Source organism: Acomys russatus, chromosome 11, assembly GCF_903995435.1.
Source record: "Acomys russatus chromosome 11, mAcoRus1.1, whole genome shotgun sequence".
Lineage (NCBI taxonomy): Eukaryota > Metazoa > Chordata > Mammalia > Rodentia > Muridae > Acomys > Acomys russatus.
The window spans coordinates 29,775,101-29,793,260 of NC_067147.1; the positions used below are offsets into that span (position 1 = coordinate 29,775,101).

The 18,160-nt window shown below is 41.7% G+C and overlaps 1 protein-coding gene across 2 annotated transcripts in view; it reads right to left on the reverse strand.

Moving 5' to 3' along the window:
* Window positions 1-7,796: 7,796 nt before the first annotated feature.
* Bend6 (BEN domain containing 6) overlaps window positions 7,797-18,160 on the reverse strand; it is a 41,473-nt gene continuing 31,109 nt past the window's right edge. For both annotated transcript variants that reach the window (XM_051153026.1, XM_051153025.1), the window contains 4 exons: window positions 14,247-14,424; window positions 10,417-10,637; window positions 8,904-9,096; window positions 7,797-7,956 (listed from right to left, as the gene is read on the reverse strand). In XM_051153026.1, the coding sequence (XP_051008983.1) occupies window positions 7,829-7,956; window positions 8,904-9,096; window positions 10,417-10,637; window positions 14,247-14,424 (720 nt within the window). In that variant the 3' untranslated portion in view covers window positions 7,797-7,828. The remainder of the gene's footprint in view (window positions 7,957-8,903; window positions 9,097-10,416; window positions 10,638-14,246; window positions 14,425-18,160) is intronic.

Sequence of the window (18,160 nt, forward strand, 5' to 3'; positions counted from 1 at the left end):
TTATGGAGCACAGCTCTGCTTGTTACCTTTGTGGTCCTTACAATCCCCTTAACATGTGAATTGTGTGAGTACTATAAAGGGGGCTCCCAGCCCCTCACTGGGCAGTATCATTGGCATACGCAATAACAGTGATTGCTCTCTTTCAGGCATTGCTGCTGGAGCAAATTAATGATTCAACCACCATCTCTGAAAACACCCTGCAGATGTAGATTGTTAACAATGATCATTACCCTTAGGAAGAATCTGGAAAAAATAGATTGTTTGACAAGGTTAGTTAAAGATGTTTTTGTTAGTGGCTCTGATGTAGAAAGTCTTAGGGAAAAATAGTTTAGCAAAGTGAGGTAAAGATGGTTTTGCTATTGGCCCTGATTCAGGAAATCTTAGGGGACAATTGAAGTTGAAAGTCCAGTCTTATTAGTAAGGCTAGGGACTTTTTGAAGTTGGCAAAGCAAGAACAGTGGCCCATAGCACCATTGGCTGACATGACTCTTTCAAGCTGGCCTGGTGACTAAGATGATGACTGATTTCTTTATTCTATTTTTCTGCCCTCAGCTTCCTGAAATGCTTTAATAAAACATATTAATGAGTAGATGAGCACCTTTAGGACTTAAAGTAGAAATGGCTGATTATTTTTATATGGGAGTTTAGACTTGTAATTCTTTTAAGCTCTTTATAAGACTGCTTCTTAAAATAATTTAATCCTTTGTAACTGCAAACTGCAGCCTGCCAGTAAAGAAAAGCTGGCTGAGAAATTACTTTGCTTGGTTATACTCTGTTAATATGTAACAAATTGCTTAAGTACAAATGTATGTGGGTTCTTGGAAATAACTTGTTATTCATGTTTGCTTCTCCCCATAATACGTAAGATCATGTGACGGTATTGGGGACATGATTTTCTTACCTATATCCATTGTGTTCATTTATTTATAGAGAAATAGAATATAAACACATTGTGATTTTTGTACTGCTTGAAAGATCTTGCTGGGATATATAAGCTGTGGGAGAAATAAAAAAGTTGTTGGAATCTTTTTCCATCCACAAAGATGTGTGTATCTGTATAAGGTTGGGTTGGCATATTTGACCACTTTCCCTTGGTGGGGAGGCCTGGTGGCACTCAGAGAAAGGATAAGCAGGCTACCAAGATGAGACTTGATAGGCTGTGACCATATGGTGGGGGAGGAGGTCCCCTTCTGCCACAGACCTAGGGGAGGGGAACAGGGTGAAAGAAGGAGGGAGGGAGGAATGGGAAGATATAAGTGAGGGGATAACAATTGAGATGTAATATGAATAAATTAATTTTAAAAAATGAAAAAAGAGGTTGGATTAGAATCTTTTCCATCCACCAAGATGTGTGTGTGTACGTATGTATGTACGTATGTATGTATGTATGTATGTATGTACGTATGTATGTATGTATGTACGTGTGTATGTATGTATATGAACTGTAAAGTGAGAAATAGAAGAAGCTTGTTGAAATCTATCTGCTGGAGTCTGTCTTACTTCATCATCAAGTGTAAGTGTGTGCATGTGTGTGTGTGTGTGTGTGCATGTCCGTGGTTTTTTTTTTTTCCAGAGACAGGGTTTCTCTGTGTAGTGTTGGCAGTCCTGGACTCGCTTTGTAGACCAGGCTGGCCTCGAACTCACATCGATCCACCTGCCTCCTCCTCTCAAGTGTGTGCTTGGCTCTTTTTTCTCCTTTCCTTTTCTTTTTTAGACATTTGCCACCATCAGCTCTAGCCCCCACTAGGAGCCATCAGCCCTAGGCCCTGCCAGGAGCCATCAGCAGAAGCTATTGCCGGTACCAATCAGCTCCGGCCTGGAAGGTTGCCCTCAGAGAAAGCCTACAGGGTCAGCAGCCAGCCAGCCAAGGATTCACGTCCCACCTCAGTTTTCCCCAGTTGATGTTGAAGCTCAACTTCGATAGAGAAATAAGATCTAAATTAATAAAATTAGAGACAAAAGGGGGAACATAACAAAACACAGAGGAAATCCAGAGAATCAGAAGGACACACTTTAGAAGCCTATACTCCACCAAATTTGAAAATCTAAAAGAAATGGATACTTTTCTTGCTATAACACCTATCAAAGTTAAATCAGGACCAGACAATCATCTTAAACAGATCTATAACCTCTGGGGAAATAGAAGTAGTCATTAAAGCCTCCCAACCAAAATAACAACAACAACAACAACAAAAAGCCCAGAGCCAAATCATTTTAGTGCAGAATTCTACCAGGCTTTTAAAGAAGAGTTAACCCCAATATTCCTCAAATTATTCCACAAAACAGACACAGAAGGAACGTTGCCTGATTCTTTTTATGAGGTCATAAATATTCTGATACCTAAACCACATAAAGACCCAACAAAAAAGAGAATAACAAACCAATTTCTCTTATGAATGTAGACACACAAATTCTTGATAAAATACTTGCAAACCAAATTCAAGAGCACCCACCATGAACAAGTAGGCTTCATCCGAGAGATGCAGGGGTAGTTCAACATAAATAAATCAATAAACATAATCTACTATCAAGAGGATACAAACTGAAAAACAAAACCCACATGAATATATCATTAGATGCAGAAAACACCTTTGACACAATCCTGCACCTATTCATGATAAAAGTCCTGCAGGGACTAGGGACACAAAGGACATACCCCAACATAATAAAGGACATTTACAGCAAGCCCATAACAACAACAACAACAACAAAAATCAGCTTAAATGGAGAGAAACTCAAAGCAGTTCCACTAAAATTGGGAACAAAACAAGGTTTTCCTCTCCCTCCATACCTATTGCATATAGTACTGGAGTCTTAGCTACAGCAATAACATAATTGAAGAAGATCAAGAGGATACAGATAGGTAAGGAAAAAAATCAAAATATCTTTATTCACAGATAACGATAGTATACCTAAGGGACCCTAAAAAATTCCACCAGGAAACTCCAAAACCTGATGATAAACATTTTCAGCAAAGTAGCAGGATGTAAAATTAACACACACGTCAGGAGGAGGTAGTACTTCTCTTTAATCCCAGGACTTCAGAGGCAGAGGCAGGCGGATCTCTGTGAGTTTGAGACCGGCGGCTACAGAACAAGTTCGAGGACATCCAGGGCTACACAGAGAAGCCTTGTCTCAAAAAACCAACCAAACACACACACACACACACACACACACACACACACACACACACACACACACACACACCAGTAGCTGTCCTTTGTACAAATGACAAATGGACTGAGAAAGAAATCAGAGAAACAATACCTTTCACAATAGTCTTTTAAAAATACAGAGCCGGGCGGTGGTGGCGCATGCCTTTAATCCCAGCACTTGAGAGGCAGAGGCAGGCGGATCGCTGTGAGTTCGAGGCCAGCCTGGTCTACAAAGTTAGTCCAGGATAGCCAAGGCTACACAGAGAAACTCTGTTTCAAAAACAAAACAAAACAAAACAAAAACAAATAAAAATACAGAATATTGTGGGGCAACTTTAATCAAGCAAGTGAAAGTCTGAAGGGGAGATAAACCTGTTTCTATTTTGATCCCAAGTGTGGGATGGAGAAGAGAGCAGGATGTTTACCACTTAGATGTGCGTGAGCAGGATGTTTTTCCACAAAGAAGTTGAACTACTTTGTGGGGGAGCTTGGTGAAAAACACCCTTGAACAGACTGAGATGTGTACGTGTGTATGTGTACACACACACACGTACACATCAGGAGAAGGGGCTTTTTGGTTGGGACTTGGTTTGGCTGTTCATCCCTGCACTTCAAGAGGCTCCTAAAGAGAACTGCTCCGGGGTAAAGCTTCAAGGCTTTGGACTCCAGCTGAGGCTTCAGGTTCCAGCTGCTGCTCCAGGTTCCAGCAGCAACTTTAGTGGAATTGCTGGTCTGCTGAAATCCTGCTGACTACGCCAGGCACTGATATACTTAACGTTTCATTGTAGAGTTTTAAAAAAAATATCCTTTTCTGATTGTTTGGGTTAGTTGGGTTGTTACGGAGGTAGGCTCATTTAATAAGTTCATAATAAAATATAATTGATACGAAAATTGGGCCTACAAAAGTCTTGCATGATAAAAACTGTAAGACATTGAAAAAAAAAACATTGAAGAAGATACCAGAAGATGGTAAGATCTTCTATGCTCATGGATCACTAGGATTAATATTGTGAAAATGGCCACCCTACCTGAAGCAATCTACAGATTCAATGTAATCTCCACCAGAATTCCAACACAATTCTTCACAGAACTTGAAAGAACAATTTTCAGCTTCATATATAAACACACACACACACACACACACACACACACACACACACACACACCTAAAACAGGATAGCTAAAACAATCCTAAATGATAAAAGAAGTACTGCAGGTGTGCTGTAGACCACCCCGGTCTTTAGTACACGGCTACAGTAATAAAAAGAGCATAGTATTGGTGTAAAGACAGACACGTTGATCAATAGCATAGAATTGAAGAACCAGAAATCAGTTCACACACCTATGGACACCTGATTTTGATAAAGCCAGAAATACACACTGGCTAAAAGACAGCATCTTCAACAAATGGTCCTGGTCTAACTGGATGTCTGCATGTAGAAGAATCCAAATAGATCCACATTTATCACCCTGAACACAACTCAAGTCAAGTCCAAGTGGATCAAAGATCTCAACATAAAACCACAGAACACTGAACCTGAGAGAAGAGAAATTGGTGAGTGGCTTTGAAACTCTTTAGCAAAGGAAAATATTTTCTGAACAGAACACTGTTGGCACAGGCACTAAGAGCAACAATTAGTAAATGGGACTTCATGAATTCTTTATCTGCCTAACTGCAAGATTATTGGATATGTGTGTCCTGGTCTCATTTTGACATGCACGTGGTGTATAATGACCAACTTTTTTCTAAGTGCTATATATCCAGCTCTGTGAGTTCAGAAGGCCTTATTTTTGGAGCACATTATTATATTTCATAATTTCATAAAGCATTAAATGCCCCCACTCAACACCATTTTAACACCTTGCACTGTAGAGCATAACAGACATCTGTGTCAGCCACCAAAGTGATGAGCATTAAAAGATTTCTAGATCAGTTTTGCTTGTACTTGTTGAAAGTTATAAACACTCAGTGGATAAAAGAGAGATAAATATCTTGCTGGCTTTAATCCCAGCACTAGGGAGACAGAGGCAGGAGGATCTCTGTGAGTTCGAGGCCAGCCTGGTCTAAAAAGTGAGTCCAGGGTAGCCAAGGCTACACAGAGAGACCCTGTCTTGAAAAAACAAACAAACAAAAAACCAAATATCTTTACTTGATATAACTCCTCAAGATAATCTACTAGTGTGTGTGAGCTAAGAGACAGAACCCATTGCTGCTATTATTTGTAGGCCTTCCATCCTTCTTTCTTCCTTTCTGGTCTATTTTTAGGGAAAGATGCTTATCTTACTGTTACCAGAGCTGGCCTTACTGTGTAACAAAGCAGAACAGGACCCTCAAAAATGATGAGAGTGATAACAGCAGGGGATGGAATGGGTTACTACAGCACAAAGAGGTCCATATCCCATGTGGAATCCAGGCACAAGGAATGAAGGTGAGTAAAACTGTATAAAGTTGCTTCTTCTTCCTTGGGAAAACACCAAATGGCAGATGACGCCGGTGCAGTGGGAGGGCCCGGAGGACCCGGGGGCCCAGGATTAGGAGGGCGAGGCAGCAGTCTTAGGGGTCACGGTAGTGGCCGAGGCCATGGCCGTGGTCGAGGCCGCGGGGCTCGTGGAGGAAAAGCCGAAGACAAGGAGTGGATCCCCGTCACCAAACTGGGCTGCCTGGTTAAGGATATGAAGATCAAGTCCTTGGAGGAGATTTATCTGTTCTCCCTGCCCATTAAGGAGTCCGAGATTATTGACTTTTTCCTGGGCGCATTCCTAAAGGATGAGGTTCTCAAGATCATGCCAGTGCAGAAGCAGACACGGGCTGGCCAGCGGACCAGGTTCAAGGCTTTTGTCGCTATTGGGGACTACAATGGTCATGTTGGTCTTGGTGTTAAGTGCTCCAAGGAGGTAGCCACTGCTATCCGAGGGGCCATCATCTTGGCCAAGCTTTCTATCACCCCTGTGCGGAGAGGCTACTGGGGGAACACGATTGGCAAGCCACACACTGTTCCATGCAAGGTGACAGGCCGTTGTGGCTCTGTTTTGGTGCGTCTCATCCCTGCCCCCAGAGGCACTGGCATTGTCTCTGCTCCTGTGCCCAAGAAGCTATTGATGATGGCCGGTATTGATGACTGCTACACATCAGCCAGGGGCTGTACTGCCACCCTGGGCAACTTTGCTAAGGCCACTTTTGATGCCATTTCCAAGACCTACAGCTACCTGATACCCGACCTCTGGAAAGAAACTGTGTTCACCAAGTCTCCTTATCAGGAATTCACTGATCATCTTGTGAAAACCCACACCAGAGTGTCTGTTCAGAGGACCCAGGATCCAGCTGTGGCTACCACATAAGGCTTTTTACAAGGAAAATAAAGTCGATTAATTCTGGAAAAACAAAACAAAACAAAACAAACAAACTGTATAAAGTTGAATAAAAGGTGGCTACATTTAGGCAGAGAACAGGAAAAAGAGATGTCAAAGAAGACAAGTTAAGGATGAAGTCGGAGGTAGAGCATATGCCTGGCACATGCAAGGGCTGCGTTTTGCCTCAGAACAGCCTAAAATGAAAATAGAGGGTTAAAGAGGGAGGCGGGGTGTGCTAGGATGGCAAGAGGAGTCAGTAGGTTCGGCTTGCCGCCAAACCAAATGGCCTGACTTCAACCCACAGAACCCATACTGTGGGGGATGAGTACGAGCCCCCATAAGCTGTCTTCTGATCTTTACTGCTGCACTGTGGTGGGCAAATGGGTGTATTGGGGCACATGTGCATGTGTGTGTGTGCACATGTGTGCATGTGTGCTCATACACTAAATACATGTAAAAAACCAAAATGGAGAAATTTTAATACGTTAAATGAACTTTACTATAATGTTGGTTCTACCTAACTCCATGAGCCAACGAAAACATCAATGATACAAGCATATCTTTTTTTTTTCCCTCACAATTTTTTCCATGAAAACAGTGGAGAGGAGAATGTATTAGTTAGCTTTCAGATACAGTGACAAATATCCAGGACAGTCATTTTATGGGGAGAAAAGGTCCATTTTGTCTCTTGGCGTGGACATTCTAGTCCATGATTGATTGGCCCTGTTGTGGGTCACCTGGGCCTGTGGTGTGTGGTGAGGCACCTTATGGAAGAAAAGCAGGAAAAGGTAAGAGAAAGAGAGCAACATCCCTCAGTCTCCATCAAAGGCCCCAGTAACCAGAAGAGCTTCCATTAAGGCCCAAACTCCCAGAGCTCCTAACATCTCTCAAAACCAGCAAGCAGGAGACACGGCCCTTAACCCATGGGCCTTTGAAGGCACACTGAATATAAATTATAGCACAGAGAGCCACTGCAAAGCTGAAAGGACCAAAATTCCACTTCACATATTTGCACGGGGCAATGCCTGAGTTTTGAAAGAAAACAAACAAACAAAAAAACCTTACTAAACTATAATAAGTGATTTTAAGATCTACCAGTACCCAACCCAATATCTGAGAGGTTCTGTCTGGGAAAGAGACATCTTGCCGACAGGACTCAGCCCTTCTCAACTCTACATCCCTCCTCAGTCTTCCTCATACCCACTGGGGCACCTAGTAGCACCTCCTAGGCCACTAGTGTCCCCAAATTGAGCACATGGAAATTGCCAGTCCACAGATACAGCAGAATGGAGTTTGTTATTGGAAAGACATACCATGAGGGTCTACTTAATATCCTGAGAGTTAAGGTTTTTGCTCACGTTCGGCTTCTTCGTGCAGTTATTCAGTTTTTGTCCTATCATCCTTCTAATTGAAACATCATCTGCGCTGGGAAACACCTGTTTCGTCACACCTGTAAAAGACCACAGCGACACACACAAGAGCACCGTGTGAGGACTCTGCATCTTGAGACATAGTTTTGTCTCAGTTTTACTGAAGTTCCCCAAATTTCCATGACACACTTAAAAAGATGGGTATAGCCAGGTTTCCAAAGCATAGCAAAAGCTAACAGAAGGGCGGTACTATAAATGCATCATGTATGCTTGTCTCCCTCTGACACTGTTCTGCTTTAACTCTTACTTGCTACGAACTCCATGCTTTTTGCTCCAAGCTTTCAGGGATCGATTCTTATTCATTTCTAATGTTAGTCAAAACAAATTGGTCACTTGTAATTAAGAAACAGTAAACAAAGAGCTTGGTCAGGGAGTCTCTAAAAAAATTTTTTTTTTGATGTTTGCATAAGATAAAACAAAAAATGAGAAAGGGTAGCTTGTTTTTTTAAGGCTGTTCACTAATTTTAAAATGACCTCTTTCTGGAGACAACAACATGAGGGATATGAGGAGGAAAGAGAAAACGATATAAATTGTTACTGAAAAATTTAAATAGTGAAACTGTTATTTTTTTTAAGCTTTGTATTTTCCTTAATCCAAACCTCTCCATTTTAGACACTTTACTTTTAGTTCAGTATCCATTCTTTTTTCCTTTTGAGACAATGTCGTATGCCGCCTAGGCTGGCTGCTGACTCTGCTGTGAAGCCTAGAATGACCTCACGACCCTCCCACCTCCACCTCTCAAGTGCTGACTTTACAAATATGCACCCCTGTGCCCAGATTTAATAACCATCTTAATGAAAAGGTTTTTCCTATCTTTTCACATTTAATAACAATACTAGATTATTCTAATTTTTTTTTCATAAAAAAATAAAACTGAAAACAAACAAAGGACCGGGAAATAAGCCAACTGTGAATGGTAACACAATGTCAAGTTCATGTGAAAATACAATGCAATCAAATTATCACCTATGATTTCTTGAACTTCATTCTGATTCAGAGCTGGTTTTACAACTTTGTCCCTTGAAGTAGAGGATTTTGCCCCAGTCAGACTGTGTGTGGCCATGTATTCATTTGTGTAAAGTACTTGCATTAAATCATTAATAAATTTCTGAGGCTTGCTCTTATTACAACGGGCAATCTGCCATTTTTCAATCTTGAACTAAAAAATAAGAAACGATAACTGAAATTAGAAAAAGAGATGACACCTGGAGAAATAAAAATGCCAATTAAGACATACCACAAAACACCAGCACTCTTTAAGGTGGTATTTCTTAGTCTTAGTACATAGTCTACATTTCAGTTAGAGGAAATTGCAGTGTTTGAAATGTCTGCCAGCCTTTGTAAGGTTTTGGGATCAAATATGTGCAGATTTTTGTCGGGTCATCTAAACATGATGCCTCAAGATCAACCCTACCCATAGTACCTCCTACTTAAATGTTTGGGAGAACTGTGGCTCTCAGAAGATGCCCCTTCCCAACCTCTGCTTCCTGTGAATATATTAACTTCTGTGAAGAGTTGTAAATGTAGTTAAAGTTAGGCAGCCAGGTTGGCTCAGTCCTTAAAAGCTGAGGATGGGGATAGAGGAGAAGTTAAAAAAAAAAAAAAAAGAAAAGAAAAGAAAAGAAAAAAAGAGAAAGAAAGAAAATTGAAAGGAAGGAAGGGAGGAAGGAGGAAAGATGTGATGTGAGGGGCTCGACTGTGTGAACTAAGCTTAGGGGACCTTAAAAGTGGGGGTGAACAATCTGTAGCCAGGAAGGGAAGCTGGAAACTCATTTCTACACACACTAGACACCAAATTCTACATTAGTGTAGGATTTAGTGTACTTACTAAATACATAAAGACTATTCCTGCTCACACTCTGATTTCATGCCAGTGAGCTCTGTATCGAATTCTGAACTGGTACTATGCGGTGATAACTTTGTGCTGTGTGAAATCACCGAGTTTGTGGTCATCTGGTGCATAGCGATAGGAAATTACACACACAGATTCAGATACCCTGGTTATTAGACCGTCAGGACTTCATTGCCACCTTGGAAGAGCCGCATTCTTAGGCTTATACCTGATCTTAACAAAAGCTTTACATTTTTTTAGTTTCCTTTATTATTATTATTATTATTATTATTAAGAGGACCGGGGAAATGGTTGTGTGCATGAAGCATGCAGAGGTCCACATGTCTCTCAGTGACACAAAGACTCGCCTTCCATCATGTCTACTTCTATAATTGGTGCAAGAATTTTATAGTTTAAAAGCTGCACTTATTCCCACAATTTACTTGCTTTTAGTTTTCTAAACTTGGTGTCTGTTTCACGAATATTAACTCTCATTGTTAAAATAAAATGGATCTTTATGATAGGCTTCTCATGGTAAGGACCTAAATCTGCCCAGACCTTAGCTGCTGAGAGCCTACGGCTTCGCTTTCTTTTGGTTTGTGGGCTCAGCTGTTTCCAGAAAACCAGAGGGAAGATACTCCAACCAACCTGCTTCTCACCAGGGTGCTGCTCTTCCTCGGCCTTCAGGGAACTCGGGGAGCTGGAAGTAGAGTCGGAATTGCTGCACAGAGAGGCAAACGAATCTGGGGAGGAGTTATTTGTTGTTCTCCAGAGAGTAGATGCAGGTGTGGACGCGGCTCCTCCGCCCTTAAGCAGGGTCTCTGCCATCCCAACCAGTTCTTCAAACTGGGTGACTGCCTGTGGTAACACTGATGGGGCAACAGAAAGTGGTGTGTTACAAACACGTTAGTAGCAGTGGCATTTGCATGTTGTGTGTGTGTGTGTGTGTGTGTGTGTGTTGTAAAGGTGCTTAAAACATTGTACTTCTCGAAATAATCTCCCTGATAATGAGTTTTGAAATGTTGGTTATATTTGAATGTCTATACATCCCTTTGAATTAAAAACAATGTTTCAAAAGTTGACTCTTCTGTAACTGCTAGGACCAGGATTTGAGGGCATGGAGTCTCTTGTGTAGCCACATAACTGATCCATTATCAGTCACCTCCTAGAAGTCACATTAGGCTAGTGTAAATGCCAAGATACAATTAACCATGGATTAAATAAAGATTGTTTATCCAGGAAGCCAAATCCCATCAAACTAATAAACCTGTATTGCTGCAGCTCAAATCTATGTTGTCACATATTGAAGATGAGTTTTGGAGATCAACTCAACTACTCTGTTTCTTTTTTGTTATTGGAAACCTACACATTCTAACTTTCATGGGACTGTGTAGGCTAGTCTTTTTGTTATAGCTGGCTTGTTTTCTAAGGATGGATAGTTTGTCATTGGAGCTGGAAGAGACCTTGGCCTCTGCCTAGTTTAATGCCTCACATAGTGGTTCAGGGTGCTGTTTGTTTTCGAGAGAAATTCTCTGAATTCTTTCTCTGGGAATATCTTTATTAAACATGTTGTTGAGCAATAATCTTTACAACAGCTGATGACGTATCCAAATCTGGACGTGTGTGCTGCTACTTAAATCAATCAGCAACTACATATTGAACAAGATAAATCCTTGGATTATCCTGGAGTGACAGGGGTATCTGCTGGTGGTGGGGAATCCTTGAGAACACACTTAGGAGTTTATGCTAATGAGGTCACTGGGAGTTGAGTCTTCCATACCAAGAGTCTGAAGTAGAGACTGGACACAGACAGAAATCCAAAAATTCCACCGTAAGACACTGTGTTGAAACACAATCAATCGGCTGATCATATCTACATAATGACGCTGCCCCAAGTCTCTGGGCACCAGAGCTCTGGGTCTGCTTCCTCAGAATCAATATTCTATGCACAGCCGTACAATGTTAGTGGAACAAGGTGCCTATCACAACAGCTTCATAATTGGCAGCCTTGACCCCCCTCTTCCTCTTAGTATTCTACCTCCCCAATAAACATAGCTGTGACTATAATGGGTTTCAACGAGACTATGAGGTTTTTAGCAAATTATCAAGGCAAGGGTGATTTGGGGGACATTCTCAAATGTGTAGTTGGTGTCAGACATCTTGGACAGATCTGGCATTCTGTAGACCCAAAGAAATGAAAATGTGTAAGTTAGTGCCATGAAGAGGAATAAAGTATGTTATGGCTTTAGACAAAACATTGCTGAAGGGCTCATTTGCTGAATGGCTGGGCCCAAGCTGGTTGTGGAAAGTTTAGGAGGGGGTCCTGCAGCACACGCCTCTGACCATTATACCTGGTCCCTGGTTCCTGCCTCGCTTTCTAGTCTATTCTGACGCCAGTTGCTTCTCCACCCACTGTACTCCCTCACTCTAGGCCCAGGAACAGAACCAGGCACCTGCAAATGTAACCCTCCCAAAACTACGAGCTGAAGGAAATCTTTCCTCCTTTAAGCTGCTTATATTAGCGATTTTGTCAGAGTTAACAGGAAATGTGATCAGCACAGGGATTTGACCTCGTCTAGAATAGGGAGGGTTTGACTCAGGGAGCGAGGACAAGGTCTTCTCTGAGGTACTCAAGACTGAGCTGAGAGCAGAAGGCGAAGCAGAGAAAGAGAGAGGTCATCAGAGGCAGGGGTTCTCACGCTCTGCACTTGAAGACCAAAACCGGGAGCGTAGAGAAAAGGAAATGTATAACACAAGCGGGGCTTCAAGGCTCTTCACTGGGTTCTCTAACCGCCAAGGCTGTGCACGTGCCTCAGCATGCCAAAGTCTTTCTCATCTCTGTTGGTGTTCACTGTACTACACAATTGAAACAAACCATCCTGGCACACGATACTGTGTCCCAGCTCTCCTTCCAGTTAAGGGTGTCGGGGAGTGTCCTGCCTGTTTCTTCAGCTCTTCTTGGAGCACATGGATTTTGAAGTCTAATTTACATAGTCAAAAGGGGAAATAATATAAATAAGGGGGGTGGGCTTGAGCCAGGACATTCTTTAGATGCAGACAAGTCTTGTTTGTCCTAGAAGCCAACACAAGGAGCTTCAAATGTACAGCCTTCCATTTTGCATTTTGATCTTTTCTTCCTTAGCTCTACGTTATACCCTAAACTTCATTCTCATCATGTGTATAAATAACCCATTACTTTGTTTTTGTTTTTTTTTTTTTTTTTTGCTAACTAACGTTGCGTTACTATGCAATGTATTCTCTGTGATGAATAATCAATTCACCTATTGATAGTCACTTGGCATTAGAAGGCATTGTTGTGATGATTCTGTAGCATTTTAAGATATTGATATGCTATTTTTTTTTCTTTTTGGATAAAACTGCTTCCTGCTTCTCTTTGTCAGAGGACTCTGGTGAAACCAGAACATACATATAAAAATGCCATCCCTAAAGTGAAGAAATAAGAGGCTAATGATTTGTTAATGAGATGAATACCCTTCTGCACACCTGTGGCTTGTTGTACTTAAAAACTACCAATTCTTAGATATGATAAATATCTTTGTCAGCTTCCAACGTCACTCATCCTCTAGCCGCCAGCTTGTCTGTTCCCAAACCTTCGGTGGAACTGTCCACTTTGTTTCCATAGTTACTGTCCTAGAGAAGCTGCCATTAGGCTAGTGGGAATGGCTGTGACACCTCTCGGTGGTCAGTCTGTACCAATTCTGTACACAGAAACACATTTTCAAAATGTTCTGTGTATTTGGTGTTTTCAATTATGATCCTGAGGATACAGATACTCAGCAATTTCCAAAGCACATAGTGCCGAGCTGCAATTCTTGGAAACTAAATATGAAGTTGGAGGGGGCATGTCGGGAGGGCCTGGGAGGAGCTGAGGGAAGGAAATGAAGGCTGGTATGATCATAATACACTGTGTATATATGTATTATATATTATCAAATACTCAAATAATAATAATGCAATTATAAGATTAACTGGAACGCAACCAGGAGCTCCTACAGAAAGGACGAAACTATCAAGCCAATTTTTGTTTTCAGTTTCCTCTTTCATCTGCTTCTGCACTGTCAGTGGCTCTCAGGAGATCAGAGCACTTTGCCCTTCCTAGCGCTTTCCTGGCAGGAAGGTGGGATGAGCAACTAGAAACCACAGCACATTTGTTTGGTTTCCCTAATTTCCCCCTCTGAAGCCCAGCATGTAAGCGACTTAAGTTCAGTAACTATCTGTTGAACACCCCTAAATGAACACAATTTTTAGGACATTGCAAGACAATCTAAATTACGTGCCCAACAACTAGATGCTTCCATCTATCTGCTATTTGCTGATTTCTGAGAGCGTGATTTTTGAGCTCTCTTGGGACCCGATTTTCTCTTCCCTTTTTAACTGTTGGTCTGCACTAAGGCAGCCCTTCACACTAATCACACACTGCCCCTTTGATCTAAAATGCCAACCCCCTTCAGGTTTACCTTGTAGCATGACCAGAGACTGTCGAAGCCGGCCGTTCTCCTTCCGGACATTTGTTAGTTTTTCCTTCAGGTTTTTGATTTTGGTGCAAAGTTCCTCCTTGGACAGCTCTGCCAAGGGCGTCTCATCATCACTGGAGCTCTCTCCAGGCAGGAAGGCATTTCCTGAATATGGGTCTCTCTAAAACACAAGACAGGTACAACAAGAGACACTGCAGTTCCTTTAACAACTACCCAGTGTTCTGTATGCCAAAGACACTTGATCAGACCTACGTATGTCTGCTTCCATGTGCAGCTCTGCAATGTATGGCCCCTAGTCTGTCCTCCACCCTCCAGAACTCAGGAAAGGACATTAAAAAAAAGTTCATGTTCATTTCTCAAGTATAAGTCAGGAATCTGACTTTCTGCCTAACTAGTGAAAAATAGAATATTACATAACACGGTAGACTCAGCAAGGCCAATGTTAGGTCTGGGATCCCCTGAGATGGAACCTGTCTTGTGTCACAGCACTTCGACATCTGACTCCGACTCCCTTCATGTGGGTTAGCATGCCAGGCACGGTGGCACACGCTGCTGATCCCAGACTTTGGCGGTAGAGACAGGAGGTCAGCTGCCCTGCATCCCGGCTACAGATGACTTGTAAGCATTCAAAGCCACACTACATATTGTGAGGACAGAGGTTACACACAGGAACGAGCAAGCACAAGGTGGCAGCTAAAGAAGGGGGTGGGAGCTCTCAGTGTGCTGGTGATGAGTTACTTTCCTGTGGACATATGCGTTTGGTGGTAATTCATGACACCACAGTGTTGATGTGTGTTCTTCTGTATGCATTTTATATCTGCATAAGATGTTCTTTTTAACTCTTCGGTAGATAAAAGCGAATGATGGAGCTCAAAGATAGGGCACTTGCCGAGCATGCGAAAGACCTTTGAGTGTCATCTCCAACATACAAACAAAATGTCCAGCAAGTACATATTTATGGAAAATCTTGACATTTTTTCCAGTCTTGGAGACTATGTCTTTTATGTTTATGCTTGTATCTTGTTTGAGACTAGATGTCACTAATGAATAGCAAAAAATGCACAGACTTTTTATGTGGAAAACAAAGAGTTCTTCGTTTGTACTGAAAGATGCCCTCAGTGTAGAAGGTCAGAGATGAAAAGCCATAAGCAAAAATATTGATTATCCTCAAATTGAAATATATTAAGTTAATTCTAATAAAAGCTTAAAATTGACTATAAATTTCTAAGCAAAACAGTGCCAAGAATATCCAAAGAGTTCTTAAAGAATTGCGAGAAATCGAGACTTCTTCTATAAATTCAAAGCGTTTTAAAAATTCAGAATGATTCAGCTTGGTACTGATACAGAGATATACAAGTTACCGAGACATGGGATAGAGCAAGGTTAAAAGCCAGATGCCTGAGCCCGAGCAGCTGGGATGTACGACAGTATGGCAGGCCATCGGGGAACTGAGATGTACTCCTCCAAGGATGCTGGAACGCTGACCCACTCAGCCTTGGAAAGACAGGAAAAGAAATGGATCCCTACCTCATTATAAACACACGTGCACTGGCCACCTCTCTCCCTCACACACACACACTCTCACAACACACAGGTGTATATACACATACAGTCACATTTAGGTGCTTACGTATGTGTATACATACTTATGCATGCTTATACAAGGGAAAAGTCCATAGGAACCAACGGGAAATATCTGCAGTGCTGTTAACCAAAACAAAAACTCAATGGAAAAAAAATGAGCAGATGACACAAAGGGGTCATTTTACAGAATAGAAAATGTAGACGGCTCATCAGCAGACACATATATATTCAACTTCATTAGTGAGCAGAGGTAAGGTCAAAATTTGAGCAAAGCCCAAGGTATCTGATAAAGCTAAACAGAGTGGGCATGGAACACTGTTGCTCCATATGTTGCTGTTTGGCGCGAACTTGGCACACCACTTTGGAAAGCGCTGTAATGTTATCGTATGAAGCTTAACACTGATCTCTCCTGTGCTCTCGCACATGAGTCCCAGATCTGCATGCATACAAGGAAACACGCCCAAGACTTTCAACTGAAGCAAGATTCAGAATGGTGAGAATCTAAAGACAATCGAAATGCCTACTGTCAGGACAGGGGACACCTTGTGCTGAATGCAGACAGAGGGATTTACACAGCACTGACAGCTGATAAATCACAGCCATACAGGATTTAACGTTAGTACAATGTTGAGTGGAAAAAAGCAAGGCCTGGAGGTACAATATACAATGTGTCATTTGTATAGTTAAATAGTAAACAACGTATCATTTGTACAGTTAAAAACTAAGCAAGCCAGTGCAGTAGCTCCATATGTGACAGCTCCTTAGGCAGCAGAGGCAGGAGGATTGCTTGATTTCAAGAAAGAAGGCTACTCTAAGCAACATAGTGAAAACCTTGCCCAAAAGAGAGAGAAAGGAGAAATTGAAATGAACGATACATTATTTAGTAATGTGTATCATACATAATACATAATCTACGAAGTGTAATAGATATTTATATATGACTCCGGATTCCATATGAGTGCTTTTTTTTTTCTTTTTTTAAAATTAAAAGCAGGCTGGGGGCGCAGTTCAGTAGTAGAGCGGTTGCTTAGCGTGTGCAGGCTCTGTGGTGGGGAGGAAGGGGACTGAGTACAATACAGGCAAGATTGAATATGACTGCAACTGGAGCAGAAAGGGATTGGAGGAGCCTATCTGAGGGTAGAAAGTGGTTTTAAGGGAGTTTATTTCTTTTCAAATAGACATAAGCACAGAAAAAGACATCACTCATTCCCCAGTCTCCCTGAGCAACAGCAGTGTCTCTTTCTTTGTGTATAGCAGAAGCTTTCCTCGTGTGAGAACTTCTTACTTTTCTTCTTTCAGGCTTCTTTTCCCAAGCTGAGACTCCAGGCACTTGGGATTTGAGATTTACAAATCCCATACCATGTTGTACACAGCGGTTATTTCGCTGTCTCTCTGACTGTGGTAGCATGCCTTGGGCTTCCTGGAGCTCATTCCCATTGTTTCCTTCTCTCTACTTTCCATTAACAGTTTCTCTACTGGGATTGCCACAAAGCTAATTCTGTGCTTTATTGTGTCAGAGAAAAGAAAGAACAGATATCCTCCAAAAGAAAACTCTTATCTTATAAGAAAAAGCATGTCTTTTAGTTTCAGAAGTAGTTCTTGAGGTCAAAAGTGAGACAATAATTCGAACTGTCTCAGACTACTATGAACTTAAAAAGAACACCGGAACTGGTATGTGTGTGCATATCTATCTATCTCTATCTATCTCTCTATCTCTCTAATCTATTCATCCATCCATATAAGTATGTGTATATATATGTATACACAAGTATATATATATGTGTATATATATACATACACATACACAAATACACACACATATATATGGACCAGTGCTCATGCATGCGTGTGTGTGTGCCTGTATTCATTACTGAAAAATTTCAGTGTTGAGTGCCATTTATAACACCCAAACTTAGATGCCTTTAGCATGAAGGTTTTTAAAAAATGAACCTGAAGCCAGGCCGTAGTGGCGCACGCCTTTATTCCAGCATTCAGGAGGCAGAGGCAGGCAGACCGCTGTGAGTTTGAGGACAGCCTGGTCTACAAACCAAGTCCAGGACAGCCAAGGCTATACAGAGAAACCTTGTCTTGAAACTCCCCTGCCCCCTCCCCTCCAAAAAAGAGAAAGAAAAGAAAAGAAAAAAAATAAACCTGAGAGTAGAAAAGAAAAGGGCTGTGGCACACACTACGAGACATTCTGGTGCATGGAGGAGGAGCCTGGAGACAAAAAAGAACAAAAACTTCAGAAAATCAAAGTCAAATGTCTGTATCTCTCTCTCATGGCTCTTTTGGAAGAAGAGAGGTAAATTCCG